The sequence below is a fragment of the Mixophyes fleayi genome, chromosome 1, assembly GCF_038048845.1.
Source record: "Mixophyes fleayi isolate aMixFle1 chromosome 1, aMixFle1.hap1, whole genome shotgun sequence".
NCBI classification, from domain to species: Eukaryota; Metazoa; Chordata; class Amphibia; order Anura; family Limnodynastidae; genus Mixophyes; species Mixophyes fleayi.
Window position 1 is genome coordinate 26,882,063 of NC_134402.1, and position 17,538 is coordinate 26,899,600.

The 17,538-nt window shown below is 40.8% G+C and overlaps 1 protein-coding gene across 3 annotated transcripts in view; it reads left to right on the forward strand.

The window, feature by feature from the left end:
- The first annotated feature begins 164 nt into the window (after positions 1–164).
- Positions 165–17,538, forward strand: part of LOC142113426 (charged multivesicular body protein 3) — a 44,606-nt gene continuing 27,232 nt past the window's right edge. The window contains exons 1-5 of one of the 3 annotated variants that reach the window (XM_075193986.1): positions 165–320; positions 2,720–2,974; positions 5,806–5,945; positions 8,693–8,808; positions 9,328–11,853. In XM_075193986.1, the coding sequence (XP_075050087.1) occupies positions 2,749–2,974; positions 5,806–5,945; positions 8,693–8,808; positions 9,328–10,888 (2,043 nt within the window). In that variant the 5' untranslated portion in view covers positions 165–320; positions 2,720–2,748 and the 3' untranslated portion in view covers positions 10,889–11,853. Of the gene's footprint in view, positions 321–2,056; positions 2,291–2,719; positions 2,975–5,805; positions 5,946–8,692; positions 8,809–9,327; positions 11,854–17,538 lie in introns of those variants that run through there. The other 2 variants (XM_075193987.1, XM_075193992.1) reach the window with 2 other exon arrangements.

The window sequence follows — 17,538 nt, forward strand, 5'->3', positions numbered from 1 at the left end:
TATCTCCCATTCCAATCCAGGATCTACTCTCCTGTCTTGTCTACCCGCCTCCTACCATCTCTACTCTCCCCTACTGTCCCGTCTATCTGTCCCTCTCACACTCTATGGTGGGGCCCCGCCTCTTACACACACACACACACACACACACACACACACAGATACACATATACACAGAGCCGGGGTCAGGGGTCGCGGTGACGTCACTGTTGTCTTGTTGCTCAGCTGATCGCAGCCCGGTAAACACCGTCAGTGTCAGCCGGGGATGGAGCAGGAGCCCCTGCACCGCAGCGCCTGAGCCGCCCTCTCCTGCCACCGATGTGGTAAGTGCGAAGGGCTCCATAGTGTCCTGGAGCTGCGCTGCACCCCCGAGTCCTGGAGGTGTCCTGGGTCCTAGAGGTGTTAGCTCAGCCTGTTATATACTATCACCCCCAAACCATTATACACCCCCAACCAATGCAACACTTCTGTGCTCTCTGTGCATCTATGGATCACATTACACCCTTATAACTTGTATGGGGCTGATCTCTTAATATATATATATATATATATATATATATATATATATATATATATATATATATATCCTATGCATATTGCTATGCTATACTATTATATTGCATTCTACTGTATCCCGTGCACATTGCTGTAATGCTCTCTTATATTAAATGTTACTGCATTTTACATACTGCTGTGCAATTATTTTATATATAGTACTATATTGTAGCTAATATTATTCCCTATAGTTACCTGTAGAATCACTCTCTGTAATATGGTGCAGGTATCTGTTATGCAGAATGGCCCTGGTCTTGGGACTTTCTGCACCTTGGAGCACTGTGTATACCATCTAAATGACATTTTAACATTTGCCACTGTATTTGCACACCTGAGACACCCTTCCATCATTATATTATTCAGCAGTGCTCCTGAAGGAGGCAGGCACATAAGTGAGTATTTACCTTTTCTCTGAACTCTCTGGTTAATGGGCTTACATTTTTTTTGTTAGAAAAGTAATATTTTGAGTGAAGAAAATTATTATTACTAATTTATTGACTTAAATTAATGTTTTTTTTGACAGGTGTTATTTCCTACATGTTCAAACTGGTTTAAAATCATTAATTTACAGACATAATGTAAGATACTGTACCCTGAAAAAGGTTGTGCACTTTGTGACATCACTACCGCTTTAGTTTGTGACCCCTGTGGGCTCTCTCTGTTGGGACCTCCAGCTTCACCTATGGGTTAATGTAAGTCCATGCTGTTTTCAATTATGAGCTGCTAGGATATTCACAAATTAATTTAGTGAATGTTGCACGTAATAAGCCTGAGGCACCTGTCAGTCTGGTGCTGTTTACACAGCAGACGTTCCTTCCCGGCTGTCAGAAACTCAGTGCTTCAGTGCTGAAATTTAGAGCCCCGCAAAAAAAAAAAATTGAACGCTTTAAAACAGTGCAAAACTGTGGTGATTACTGCAGAACACCAAGTTATTTCATGTAGTTATTCTTAGTTTCTTAATATATTTTTTAAAAAATATATTATTATTTATGATATTATCAACATTCTCCTCGAGATATCCTTTTTGTTTTATTCATATTTGTTTTCCAGTAATGAGAATGTTGTTTGCTGAAGGTATAAAGTGGGATAGAGACGATATGGGCACTTACTGGTTAAATAGTACTTGACACGTCACTGACTTAACAATGGAAGCAGCCACTTTGTGGACTGAAGCCATCATGTCACTCATTTAGTATTTTTATTTTTCCTGAGTGCCGGCCTCCCTGGGAATTTAAATGAAACACACAGCCCTTCCTTCCTCGCTTGTTGACAATGGGTAAGGGAGTAGGGCGACTTTAATATTTGAAATTAAATTCAGCGGCACTTGTTTCCTTCTTATCTGTGAATCTGCCAGCTTCTGCTCCTGTCAGTGATAGGCTGGCGGTGTGGCACTCTGCTGTGATGTCACACACACTGCCAGCTTCTGCTCCTGTCAGTGTGGCACTCTGCTGTGATGTCACACACACTGCCAGCTTCTGCTTCTGTCCGTGATAGGCTGGCAGTGTGGCACTCTGCTGTGATGTCACACACGCTGCCAGCTTCTGCTCCTGTCTGTGATAGGCTGGCAGTGTGGCACTCTGCTGTGATGTCACACACACTGCCTGCGACAGAGGAGCAGAAACTGGGAGCTTCACAGCAATGGTGCCGACTGCTCACATTCCCCTGTCGATGTATGAGGGTGGCAGAGCCTGAGATGTGTAGGGGCTTCCCTGATGGGCTGCATTCTGATGAATATTAGGTAAGCCCACAAATCACTGCCTTCACTGTGAATAAGGGGCACCTTTACATGAAATGTAGTTTCATCTAAGCGAATTAGTTCAAAAATAAGTGTACAAACAATACAGACCTCTTGCTTGTAGTCTGTTAGTATGACATCAGACTGGTCTCATTAAACTTCATTAAATGCCACAGCTCAATATATTAAAGTCCAGTCACTGGATTTCTGCATACGTCACTCGCATGCTTCCTAGTAATACCAACAAGCTGCTCATTATATGCATGACATGCAAATCAATAAGTCAAGTGCTTTGTAATTATCTGTCTGCTCTGAAGCCTAAGGGGAGGAAGTTGAGTTTATTAGATATCAGTCTCTATAGGCTGGTGACACATGTGAGGTCCTGTGATTGGCTCATACTGACAGAGGTTATACCTCTCTCTGTTCCTGCAGGGCACAAAAACTCCTTCAAGACTGGCAAGATGTGGCTGAAGTTGTTTCTTCTGCTCCTCTACTTCCTAATCCTCTTCGTGCTGGCAAGGTTTTTTGAGACCATAGTATGGTATGAGACGGGCATCTTTGCCAGCCAGCTGGTGGACCCAGTGACGCTAAGCTTTCACCAGCTGAAGACCATCCTGGAATGCCGAGGATTGGGGTACGCGGGGCTCCCAGAGAAGAGAGATGTCCGAGAACTGGTGGAAAAATCGGGTAAGAGGATCAAAAATATTGTTGCTGGTACTTATGTAAAGAGTTTGACAGGATAACAATAGGTATGAGTATTCAATAAAGCATCAAAATTAGATTGTCAGCTCTTCAGTACTTTGTCATCTTTGTGCTATAAACTAGTTTGATTGAGATCCTCTAAGTGTATTATCTTTTAATAACCATGATTCATTTTAAAGACTTTATATGTGACTTGTTAAGTACTAGTACTATTAACAACTTCATTAATATGTGGTGAGTGGACAACCTGTTGTTTTGTTTTGTGGGGGTTTTTTTGTTGTGTGTTTTTTGTTTTGTTTTTTTTGTGGGTTTTTTTTTTTTTAATGTGTGTCTAACACGTATACCTGTTGATGTAATAATGAGTAATGCATTTATTATCACAAGACTTATGAATGTGAACATGAAGTATTATTGGGCTTGGAAATCACCTTGCAGTCCTTACACAAACATTAGAGTGAATAAAACCTGTTGGAAATAAATCTCCTATTTATCACCCGGTCAGATTATCCAGCACAAAGTGTACAATTCTGTTTTCTCCCATTAAATTGAAGACTGAAGGTGGTTTACACCTCTACCACCAGACCCATTTTCATGGGTTTGTCGGATATTCCATTTTAATTTTTTAATCTACACTCAAAAATTCGATGTATATATTTTTTTTCCCCTGCAGACAAATGAAGGTAATCTTACCTCACTGATGGAAGCAGTTGGGTGGATCAGGATATGGATTAATGGAAGAACATATATTTTGTGTCAGGGGAGGGTTATGTAACTGAGCGGGTGACGTTGGAGAATGCACATTTAGGGAATGTTACTGGTGAGCGCACAGACTTTTTCTGTCTGCAAAAAAGGGCTTTGTATCTCCGGTTGGTCAGAGGTGTCATATACTAAATCTCAGCCCCATTCGTCTACTGAGATGCATGTTTTGTGGAAAGCACTTTGACCAATCAAACACGCAAAAGTAACAAATGTAATAAATAACTTTGTGTTCTTGTCCCTCTAATGATTAATGTGAGATGTAATGAATAAGACTATAGTACCTAGGAAATAAAAGTTGAAATTCATTAAGAGGAAGGACTTAAAGTGGAAGTGGGTTGGACTTTGGATATTTTTATTGTTTCTAACTTTACCGGGGGTTGTGCAAATTTAAGTACATCCCGCTTTTACACGACTGGTTCCAAGGATCAGGATTTAGAAGTGCACCTTGAAATGCAGTTGGCGGAATATTAGGCTCTTTCACAAATAAAGAAGTTGTGCCCATCTTTGTCTTTTTGTGGTTAATAAATGAGTCTTTTGAGTAGATGTATCAAATCTTCCAAAAACAAAAATTGGAGATGTTGCCTATAGCAGCCAATCAGATTATAGCTACCATTTATCTAGTACATTCTATAAAATGTTAGCTAGAATCTGATTGGTTGCTATGGGCAACACCTCCAATTTTCCTTTTAGAAGGTTTGCTAAATCTACCCTTTTGGTTTTTTTTAAACTGCGTAATATTTTTAATCCCATTTTTGTGTTTTAGTTGTTCTTTTAACCCCGATGCTGTGATTCTTGTCCTGTAATATTCCCAATCGCATGAAAAGTAGAGTAAATTAAACTGCACTGGTTGTATTGTGTTGGAATCTGTTTTGTGAGGCATGAGGAAGGGCATAGGTGGTTATGTATATGTTGTATATTCTGATTTCTTAAAGGAACACTATCATCAGCCTGTAATAAATATGTTTTCTGTTTAAACATACATTTAGGAAACATAATTTATAGCTATTTTGCATGCATATAATTTTGCATAAAGTCTAACATTTTACTGTTGGACCTGCAGCTGTTTTACTGTTGCTTATATCTATATAACTTCTCTATGCTGAAAACATTAGTTGCTTGGTATTATTAGAAATTAACTCCTGGTGATCTGTAGTGCATTGGTAGTAAGTGTGGTGACCGGACTCGGAGTGTTGGATCTGGAGGGTATTATTAGTTAGGGTGGGGACAAGGTTCAGTGTGTTTTGGATCTGGAGTGTATTATTAGTGAGGGTGCGGGCGAAGTTCAATGTGTGTCTGGGATCAGGAGTGTATTGTTAGTGATGGTGGGGATGAGGTTCCGGGTGAGTGATCTGGAGGGTATTACTGATGGTGGGGACGAGGTTCCGGGTGAGTGATCTGGAGGGTATTAGTAAGGGTGGGGCCGAGGTTCGGGGTGTGGGATTTGGAGGGTATTAGTGAGGGTGGGGACGAGGTTCGGGGTGTGGGATTTGGAGGGTATTAGTGAGGGTGGGGACGAGGTTCGGGGTGTGGGATCTGGAGGGTATTAGTGAGGGTGGGGACGAGGTTCAGGGTGTGGGATCTGGAGGGTATTATTAGTGAGGGTGGGGACGAGGTTCGGGGTGTGTCTGGGATCTGGGGGGGCACAGAGTGTGAGGATGAAGGGGCACAGTGTGATGATTTTTGTACATGTTATTGTGTTTTAGTTTGTTTGATCTTATTCCTCTTAATATTAGCTGTAAATTAATGTTTGACAGAAATAGAATTGAGAAAAATATATAAAAATATTCTTTTCCCTTTGGATTTATGTGTATTATTTTTGCAAACAACAGTATTTCTGTCCTGACCTAAATACTTACTATGTTATTTTGACCTAACTTCTTATAAAACGGGACTGCTCGGTAATTATTTTGGAGGGGTGCCTTGAAAAAATTATGGAGACTCTCTAAGGGTGTCGCGAACCACTGGTGTAGTGTATTAGTTAGTGGGACAGGGTTCATTGTGTAGTGATATTCATGGTCATTGCTCCTGTCGCCTTATTTTCTGACTGTGATTAACAGGGGATCTCATGGAAGGAGAGTTGTACTCTGCCCTTAAAGAAGAGGAGGCCTTGGAAGCCGGATCCAGCACTAACTTCAGTGGAGAAATGCACTTTTATGAGCTGGTGGAGGATACAAAAGATGGCATCTGGCTGGTGCAGGTAGCCGGCTTTATATATTTTATTACTGTCTGCTATTATCCTCTGTGTAAACTATGAAACCCAACCAGTAAAACTAGGTAGAGGTTATAGTTCCAGTAAATTTCAGTAATTATTACACAGTTTTACCTTTACTGACTGTTCGCCATTCTGCTGTAGAGAACAGTCAGACGTGTAACAAACCACAGTGCTTCTTTTCCATCCCTACAATAAGTCAGGTGGTCTTACTCCCCTGCGCCCAAAACCTCTGCCCCCCTGACCATTTTATACAAAACTATTGTACAATACAAATTATGTACGGTACTAATTATTTTATTTTGTTATTTTCTACAATTATGTAATATCCTAACAGTCATAAAAATTACATATTTAACATTAAAGAGAAAAACATTATTTGTTCACAACTGAACCAGGGGTCTGAGTGCGGAGATGGGTCTTGGCTTAGATTTTGCCCCCCACACTTAGTGTGAGTTGAATACTAATGTCATTAGTTCCCTGTGAACTGCTTGGCTATGAATATTGGTTCAGCTGACGAATGGCTGCGTTAACTATGTGTAAGTGATGGGAACATACTACTAAAAGTATCTGAATATAAGGAGTACAACACGTAACCAAGTTTTCCCTCAGCTTGCAGAAGTTTTCATTTTGTTAACATTAATAGTGATTTACTAATTGTTCTAACGTTTTTAATATCAACTGTGAGAGAGAGTAATACAAAGGTAGTGTCATTACTTCCAGAAGCAACTCACATTAATAATCTGTGCTGCTGGGGGACCCTGCTCCTTCCACTATATAACTCTCAGTCTGTGTCTTCCTTCATTTCCCTCCTCACATCATGTCACATGCAGCCCTGTCCTCACTAACACATCACTTGTCTCCTGATATACTCTGTGCTGCTGGAGGACCCTGCTCCTTCCACTATATAACTCTGTCCGTGTCTTCCTGCTGCCTCCATTCCCCTCCTCACATCATGACCTTTTCACTCACAGCCATGTCTTCACTAATAATATATTCATCGTACTTGCCCACACTCCCAGAATATCCGGGAGACTTCCCAATTTCCAGGTAGGACTCCAGGGAGAGCAGGTCATTCTCCCGCATTCTACCCACTTCCTAGCGAAGTCCGGAGGATAGGAGCCTACATGATGCAATTTGCTGTGAATCACATCATTTTGGGACCGCTGCAAAATGATACTGTCACGTAATTGCGTTACGGGGCCATAGGTACACATTTTGCCATGCTCCAGACCCTGTCATTCATCCGCAAACTTCAACATCCCTGGAGGCTCTCCCGGAGAGAGTGAGTAAAAAGTTGGTATACATGATATTCATATGAGTGTACAGATGATGAACAGCACACTCATTTCCTGAAATACTCTGTGCTTGTGGCGGACCTGCCATTCCACTATCAATTTGTGTTTTCCCACGTGACCCCATTCCCAGCAGCACATGCAGCCCTGTCCTTACATACACAATTATAAACACTGCACACATTTAGTACACTCATCTCCTTGGTTGCAGTTTGTTCTCTTATTCTATCATACTCTGTGTGAACATAGTTGGGGCTAATAGTTGGAAAAGCACCTTTTAAAAAAGCTCATTACATGTTGGCAACATTACAGAAATATACTACAATTGTTCACACAGAACCTGTCTGACTGCATTGTACAGACGTTGCAAAATCCTGTTCTAGAGCTGAGGTTTGTTGCTAGGTAAAAGGGTAAGGAGAACAACATACACACCGAACAATACGCTGTTTCATGGTTATACAGTTAGACAAGGGCATATACTTCTTACTACAGTCTTTACAAGAGGTATGGGAAAGACTGTCTTCATCTGGGACGTGATATTGTACACACTCACGTGTTTCATGTACTGATATGTACATGTTTATCTCTGTGACAACACACTGTTTCCTGTTAAGACATATAGAACATGCATAGTGTCCTGTAAATACGTTTATGTCTACCATCCAAATAGAGTATTACTAGAGAGAGACAGAAAATGAATAGAAATATAATAAATGTGTATGGGATCTTTTATGGAGAAATCCACTATCCAGGAAGTTCTGAAAAGCAGGATAAAATAAATAAATAAATAAAAGCTGTGTTGATGTGATAATGTTTTATACACAGACATGACCACCAGCAGCTTCCTTCCTACAGTCACTGTGAGGAGCGCTGTTATACAGTGTAATGAGGAGGAGAATATCATACACATAGAAATGACCACCAGCTGCCTCCTCCCTACAATCACTGTGAGGAGCGCTGTTATACAGTTTAATGAGGAGGGGAATGTTATGCAGTCATGATCACTGAGCATATCCTTATGCAGTCACTGTGGGGAGCACTGCTATACAATGTAACACGGGAAATGTCATACACACACGCATGATCCCTGAGCACCACCTTCTGCAGCCACTGAGGAGAGCTGCTCTACAAGGCACAGTCTTGATTACTGAGTGTCTCTTTATACTGTCCCTATGAAGAGAGCTGCTACTTAAACCGGGGAATACCAAGGGCAGCGTTTGGAAATTTTTAATTCCAATCCAGTATATTGTAAAGTAGACAGGATTACAGAAGAAAAGTCCCACACATTCCAAACAATCCTATCCTTGTATATCCCGTACCTGTGACCTGCAAATCAGGATTTTGGCTCAAGGAGCTGCATTTGCCCCTCATCCAGTGTAGTGTGTTACATACGGCTTTTTGTTTGTGATTCAGAGTACTCACCTCCCTCCTTACACACAGGTGATTGCAAATGACAGAAGTCCTCTTGTGAGCAGAGTCCACTGGGAGAAAATGGTGAAAAAAGTGACCAAATTCGGCATCCGTACGGGAACCTTCAACTGCTCGAGTGATCCCAGGTGAGTTGGGCTCCGTTGCACCAAACGGTGCCGGTACCTCTGGCGTTAAATGATGTCACTTTAAGATGCACATATGTAAACGTATACACAGGTCAACATAAACGTGTAAACCCACAAGGGTTCAGGCACATTTCTCTGCCACATTTTAAGTATTCACCTTTGTTCAAGAGTAAGTCGGGCCCTAAATGTTTACATGAGGGCAGAGTCAGCGCAGGTAACTACAGAGTGAGGGCACAATGTTATAGCTTATTTGTCGTTATACTGGTATGTGTGTTAATAACTGTACATTGTAGTTAGGCTTTTATTCAGACTGTACTATTATTACAGTTTTCACAACTGTATTAAAGATACAATTAAATAAGCTGAAATTGTTAAAACAAAAAAAGTAAACAATATGTCCATCATGATATTTGTGATTTTCAAGTATTTAGTGCACCCCAAAAAATATGCCTCAGAATGAATCCCCCATTTCTCCCATTTATTTTGACACCTACAATGTGGCATTTTCATTCTTTCCAGATACTGCAGAAAGAGAGGATGGATGAGATCGACCCTCATTATGTCAGTGCCTCAAACCAGCACGTCGAAGGGAAAAGTCATGCTCAAAGAGTACAGCGGACGTAAGATTGAGACGGAGCATATTTTCAAGTGGATAACTGCGCACGCTGCCTCTCGGATCAAGACCATTTATAACTCTGAGCATCTAAAGCAGGAGTGGGACAAAAGTGACCAGTACAAGGTCAAGCTTTACCTGTTTGCAAATCTTGACCAGCCTCCGGCTTTCTTCTCCGCGCTGAGCGTCAAGTTTACCGGGAGAGTAGAATTCATCTTTGTCAATGTCGGGCACTGGGACAATACGAGTTACATGGCAGAGATCGGCATATCCAGAATGCCATCCTACGTTTTGAAAACTCCAGAGGGAATATACAAGTATGGGAATAACACTGGAGAATATGTCTCCCTTCATGCCATGGATTCCTTTCTCCGCACTTTACAGCCGGAAGTCAATGACTTGTTTGTGCTCAGCCTGGTTTTGGTCAACCTCATGGCCTGGATGGACTTATTTATCACCCAAGGAGCCACCATAAAGAGATTCGTGGTTCTGATCAGCACTTTAGGGACATACAATTCCCTGCTCATTATTTCCTGGCTACCAGTTTTGGGCTTTCTGCAGCTTCCTTATCTCGACAGCTTCTACGAGTACAGCCTCAAACTGCTCCGGTATTCCAACACCACAACATTGGCGTCATGGGTAAGAGCCGACTGGATGTTCTATTCTTCTCATCCTGCACTGTTCCTAGGCACTTATCTCGGTCATGGTTTGCTCATCGATTACTTTGAGAAGAAGAGACGGCGTAACAACAACGCAGACGAAGTTAACGCCAATAACCTGGAGTGGCTCTCCAGTCTCTGGGATTGGTACACCAGCTACTTGATCCACCCAATTGCTTCTTTTCACCACTTTCCCAACAACTCTGACTGGGATGAAGACCCAGAGCTCTTCCTCGAGCGTTTAGCGTTTCCTGATTTATGGCTTCATCCTCTCATCCCTACGGATTACATAAAAAATCTACCAACCTGGCAGTTCCAGTCTCATAGCCATCATGCAGAAGAAGACCTTTCCGAAAGCTCACCAGAAAGTGACAGTGACTCCGAATCCGAGCAGCGTAATGGTCTAACTTGTAAGAGTCACCTACTTGAAGGGGTCCATACCAGTTGTTGTACAGACAAGCCTTCATCAGACTGCGCTGGCCAGACTTGCTCATGTGTCGACACACAAAGCCAAGGTAGCCCATGCGGAAGAAACGATGGGTCCTATGGCACCAAGGACAGCGTTGAACCAAACTGGTCCACATGGCCGGAAAACATGTTGCACTGTTCAGAATGTGTTGTGTGTCTAGAGAATTTTGAAAATGGCTCTCTGCTTATGGGTCTACCATGTGGTCATGTGTTCCACCAAAACTGCATTGTAATGTGGTTGGTGGGTGGTAGACACTGCTGCCCAGTTTGTCGCTGGGCATCCTACAAAAAGAAACATCGCACTCATCCGTCATCTATGTCAAGTTCCCCCTCTTCTTAGCGTTTGCCATTTGCCTGAAAGCTCTCCTGGCCTGTAGCTGCTTGTATCTGTTAGAAACCTTAGTGGTTTGTTGTCCTTTTTCAATCTTAATACAGTGGACTAATGCACATTATCTTAAGGTCCATGATTCATTTTGTTGCCTTGTGTGTTTAAGTGTAAATGCATATGTAAGCAAAAATAATTGTTTTTTATGATTTCACAAACATTATTGCTAGCTCAGTGTATTCATTTTTTTTTTTTTTAAACTGTCTGCCAAATTCGCAAAGGAAATCTGGTTGATTTTAGTTTTGACTGCTTGTTTCTGCAGACCTTGCTCAGTGTTTTCAAACGTTTGGTACGTTATGAAAGTTTAAAACAATGGCTTAAGTGTTATTTTTAATAAACCTTAGCTCACCTTCCATCCAATGAGCAGCAAACTCTGGTTTAATGATGTTTATTTTAATTTAAAAAAAAAAAAAAGCTAAAAACTGGTAACAGAATAAAAGGTGCTATAAGCCTTAGCAACAAATCAGATGTGCTTTCATTTCTAAACTGACAGGCTTTGGTTGCTATTGTTTACAGCACTTTTTTGCAGTTATATTTGCACCAATTTTCTTAAACGTCCACAATATTCACTCACTGGAGCATTTTTCCCCATCAATTTAGAGTGTATATAAATTTAGGGACATTATTACTCACCGGTCGTACTAGCCAGGGTAGATACAAATGATACAAGACGAAGCTAGACCTGATTTTATCTGTATTTTGTGGGATAAACCAATATTAGGCCTAGCTGCCTGTCAATTGATTAGCAATGGGTGACATCACTAGATAATGAGGCATTAAGTGAAAAAGAAAATAATGTAGACCCTCCGTACTGCACACATGGATAGTGGCGAAACGCGCAGTACAAACAGCGCAAGAAAACTGGTGAACGTTGTGTCCAGCTGATGGCATGCTCCTGACTAATAAACTATTTCTAATTATCTGTTTGTCATATTTTGTAATTATTCCTTTGTATTAGTGTACAGAAGTAGGTACAGTATATAATCAAATGCAAATGCATCATTCATGGAAAAACTGAACCACAGGGACTGAATTTATCCTGACTGATAAACTTGGGGTCAAACTAATATAAAAGAGGGTAGTACTTGTCATGTGGTCGTAGTTATTGGTGATTACCCTACTCTACAGAAAACATTAAGGGTAAGGGAGGGGTTTTTGTAATGCACATCCTGGCTCCAAGAAACTAAGGGGACAACTCATTTGAAAGCAAATAGTTCCCATCTTTTGAATGATGTACCCCCTTAGTACTAATTGTCTGCTGATCAACAGGCAGCACCCCCCTACACTACAGAAAACATTAAGAAGTCCAAAGATTAGGGGTGTCTAATGACCAGATCTCCCCCATCATAGCTTCAATAAGCACAGGGGTACCCTCAGTTGATGCATTAGGTTGTCTATTTTTAAACATGGGCTGCCAAAATTATTTATACGCATTTCATTCAAGAGTGCAAATTATAAAAAATGCATGATTATGTTTTCAATTATGAAGACATATGTGTAGATTGATGCCAAAGCAAGTACCACAATATATTTCTTGGTGTTTAGAAAAATAAAACACACATTTACTTTTCATTCACTATCTTCCATTAAAAAAAACAAAAAAAAACAACACTTTTTGGCCATTTGGGGTAGAATTTCTTTGTCGTGACAGGATGTATAAGCAGACGAATGGTATTTTTTTAAATTGGATTCTGACCTGGAGAACTATTAAAGACTAAGGGCTGGATTTACTAAACTGCGGGATTGAAAAAGTGGAGATGTTGCCTATAGCAACCAATCGGATTCTAGCTGTCATTTTGTGGAATGTACTAAATAACTAGAATCTGATTGGTTGCTATAGGCAACATCTCCACTTTTTCAAACCCGCAGTTTAGTAAATATACCCCTAAATCCACCCAAAACTGAAAATTCCCAACAGGCTACTGAGCTGAGATCTGATGTCCAAGCTCTATGATGGGTCTCTAAGTTTTCCACATGCCCGACGCTGCTCCTTCCGCTCCTGTACTCTATTCTACTCTAAACCTATTATCGGGACACTGGATAGACAGAATGCCAAATCCCCAGCGTTGCACGCTGGACATTCCAGCAAAAACTGACTTCATTTTTAGGTGATCAAATCCTCTACTACAGTAGCAGCTCAGAATCATGGCACAGGGTTTTTAAAGAGTAAAAATGATGCCTCTGTTTTAATAAAATTGGTTAGGAGACCTACTGATGGTGAGTTACTAACATCAGGACCACCAATCAAATATGTGCTTTTATTAAAGTGAACCTGTCACTTACTCACAATGTATAGGCTACGTTCTCATTAGTTTAGACCACAAAATGGCTGCTCCATTGTATATAGGTGACTGGTCTACTTTAAAGTGTACTTATCCACTACATGCACCACACCAGTATTTAGTGTAGTCAATTCAACTATCTGTGATGTCATTGGTCCCTAGCTAATGGATAGGCTGCTTACTCATGGATATTGGTTTAGCTCACAAAATGGCTGCCCCCCTACGTGAGGCGACCTGTACACTTAAACCACCACATGAGAACTGATTGATAACTTGTTGCCCTGAGTAACTGTATTTGCAGTTGTAAATAGTCTTCTAGCCCTTTTTGTGCAAGGCCTCAGTACGGCTACTGATGATTTCAGAATAGACTAAAACGTAATAAATTAAGTTTAATTTTAAATACAGTTATGTACAATTTATGATTGGATGTCGTCTTATTCTTGTAATATTATTTTGTCTTTTTTTTTTTTTCTTTATACATGTGAAGGGGACTAAAAAATTGTGTTAAAATTAATTTCTGAAAAATAGAGAATATAAATGGAATACCTGTATAATGTCATACTTTATGATTAAACTTGAATTGAATTATATATTTTAGAGAAGTGTTGGATGTATTATTTTTATATATTTGTTTTTATTTATTTATTTTTGTTGCAAAAAGACATGCAAAGCTGGGGGTTTTTCCGTCCATATCCAATTTTCTCCTAATTTATAAGTGACATATGTTGCTGTAAAGTGAAATCCTGGTGATTCTGCAAAAGTGAGAATACCTTTTTTCTTTATTAATATACGAGAGCTGTTGACCAACCACAATGTTTTTTTGATGATTGATAAATCTGGTTTCTTAAAGAGCAAAGTTTCCCATGCTAATAGCTGTTCTTGAGGTTGACTGATGCAAATGGTCCTTACAGCCAGTTCTTTATTATTCTGTGCCATAAGGATGATCCGTGTACCAATGAAAAAAAAAATGTCTGTTCCTGCGTTTCGGGTGTACTTCTCCATGAGAAGCACTTGCTGCTATTTCACATGACATCACCCCTGTGAGCCGCAATCAAAAATCCATGTTAAAATTCCCGTAGTAATGGTAATACTGTGCCGGGCGTGTTATTCTAGGAATAATTTGCCCCAAGGCTTTAAAGCAGGCCTGTCCAACCTGCGGCCCTCCAGATGTTTGTGAAACTACAAGTCCCAGCATGCCCTTCCAGCTATCAACAGGTTGTCTACTGGCAAAGCATGCTGGGGTTTGTAGTTTCACAACACCTGGAGGGCCGCAGGTTGGACAGGCCTGCTTTAAAGATTCAAAAATAAACATTATTATGCAGTGATCTCTTAGTTGTTGCTTATTACAGTGTAGGGTCTGACCTTAGCATCTACGTCTGTTTGCAGTGAGACTACTATTTCAGCAGATCCCATAATTGGGTATAAACCAGGAGTAATTTATCATCCAGTATTGAATTAGGTGACCGCATTGAAAGTCGAGCCCCGCAGATAAACCACAATCTTAAGAATTGCAGGAGGAGTACTGTGGATCTGGCCAGTGTACCAGTGAAGCCTGGGACAGACCAGAGCAAGTTTTTTGGGATTGTGGCTGCAGTTCTCTTTGGGGTAGATAAATTTGATTGTGAGGTTGATACTTGGGTACATTTTCAGTTCTTACTTTTTGTCTTGAAAACATAAAGAGTATAGAAAAAGCCTGGATATCAAAGGCTTGTCATGCGGTTCAATGTAATTCTATTCTGCTGTGCACAGGAAGTCTGTTTCCTGTAGAATGTTTTAGAATATGAAATTCACCTATTCCTAAAAGGCACTGAAAGTCCCAAGGCACCTTGCACTGTGCACAGAGTGTTCAGTGAGTACAGTAGGAACAGGTCATGAACCAGAACCAGAGGGCTTAGGTATATTTGACCCTGGTCTAGAGGAAGAGGGATAAATTGGGACAAGTTCACGTTTTGTGCACATTTTTAATCATTTATTTGCTACTAACCATTCACCAGTCACTATTAGGCATCAAGCTGCTAAAACCTTATTGTAGCATAATCAACTTCCCCACCCAAAAAAACCCAAAAACTGCTTAAGCATACACACAAAAGTGTAATATATGCACGAGCACCCTACCAGTCAGCGGAGCATACTCAAACAGCAAATCACAAGCCGTTCACTGTGATGGCCGTCATCATCCTCTATTTGCACCTACCCTTGAGCAGCTGCTAAAAATAAACATTTAATCCGTGTAGAGTTTGTCTGTTCTTCCCGTGTTTGCACTGGTTTCCTCCAACATTCCAAGAGTTTATTTGGCTGCTGGCAAAATTAACACTAGTCTGTGTGTATGTTAGTGGATTTAGACTGTAAGCTCCAATGCGGAAGGGACTGATGTGAATGACAAAGATCCTTTGTACAGCGCTGCGGAATTAGTGGCGCTATATAAATAAATGGTAATGATATATTCTGATCCCCGGTCTGCATGTGTTCACAATTGCACAAACACTCCCTTACTGTACTAGGCCTATGTTAACCTGTACGTCCTCTCTCCCACCCCTCAGGTAAGACAGGAGAGGGGAAATCTGCATAGACGCATTTGCTTGCAGATTACCTCAAATGATTTATAAAAAGGTGCATTGATACAAGGGAAGACAGTTTAATTTTGCCACTGTATAAATCGTTGGTAAGACCTCATCTTGAATATGCAGTACAGTTCTGGGCACCACTCTATAAAAAAGATAATTTGGACCTAGAAAGGGTTCAGAGAAGGGCAACAAAATTGATAAAGGGTATGGAGTCATTAAGTTATGAGGAAAGGTTAGCCAGTTTAGGCATGTTTACTTTAGAAAAGAGGCGTCTAAGAGGAGATATGATTACTATGTACAAATACATTAGGGGTCAATACAAAGAACTTTCATGGGAACTTTTTACCCCAAGGACTATACACAGGACACGTGTTCACTCCCTAAGGTTAGAGGAGAGGAAATTTCACAACTAGCAAAGGAAGGGGTTCTTTACAGTAAGGGCAGTCAAGATATGGAATTCATTGCCAGGGAAGGTTGTGATGGCAGATTCAATAGATATGTTTAACAAACGGTTAGACAAATTTTTAGCGGAAAAGTGTATCCAGGGATTCGACCGTTAATTAAAATTAAGGATATTAGTGAATATAGGGTAAAAATAGGACTGCAATATTGGGTCTGGGGGGATTTTCACAATTGAAACAGATTGGCGGTTGCTTACTCTGGATCAATTTCAAATAGAAGTGCAGGATCGCAGGAGATCCAAAATAGGTTGAACTTGATGGACTGGTGTCTTTTTTTCAACCTCATCAACTATGTTACTATGTAGGAAATAGGGTACATGAGAGATCAGGCGACATGGGGGCTGACGCTACATGGCCATATTAAAGGATTGCACTGAAATCATGGCCTAGACAACATGCCTGAGGTGAAGGACACATTTACCATGGAACAAAAACTGCACAAGGCCCCTGACCAAAAGTTGGAAAAATAATATAATATTGGGTAATTGCAGTGGGCACTTAGTAGTGACGCTGGCACAACCAGCCATTCATGTGAGCCAAGAGACTACTTTGACGTTACTACAAAGACTTCTACTACATTATAGGATACCAACAGAAATTCAAGCAAGCAGATTACAAAAGCCACTTCACTGGACAAAAGGTGCAATGATGGCCACAAGAAAATGGAGTACATTGGATCTTCCATATCCCTTACCACCCACAAGCTGTCATTTTTATTCAGCCTATGAATGGTTTGTTAGAAGAGCAGATATGTAAGCTCACACCTAAACACACACTGAGAGGACAGGATAAGGTACGTGCACAGGCTCTGGCATTCCTGATTAAGAGGCTTTTAGCAGGTAGCACTCCATTATAGAAAGTAACCGGAGAGGGGGGAAACCAGCTCGAACAATGTGAGGTGATGGTGACAGAAAAACGGGACACGTAGAAACTGCAAACAGCCCAAACACATCAAGGCATACCTCCAAACTGTCTCGATTTTGGTGGGACATCCCATCTCGCTGGCCACAAAAGGGGAGGGGTTAACAGGAAAGTGGGTGGAGTTTTACACTAATTTGCCCGTTTTTGGGCAGAATGAGGTGGCGGTTATGTTGTCCCTCTTTCAGAATTCTATATGTTGGGAGGTATGTCAAGGAATATCAGAGAATACACAGTTATATGCAATCACAAGAACAGCTTGTCGAAGTCAAATAATTAAAGTCATTCTAAATGAATAAATACCGATTGTAATATTTTCCTATGCGATTGCGATTAGTACACTACAGCGTACTGTTGCTAATTTCGCAATCACATAAGAA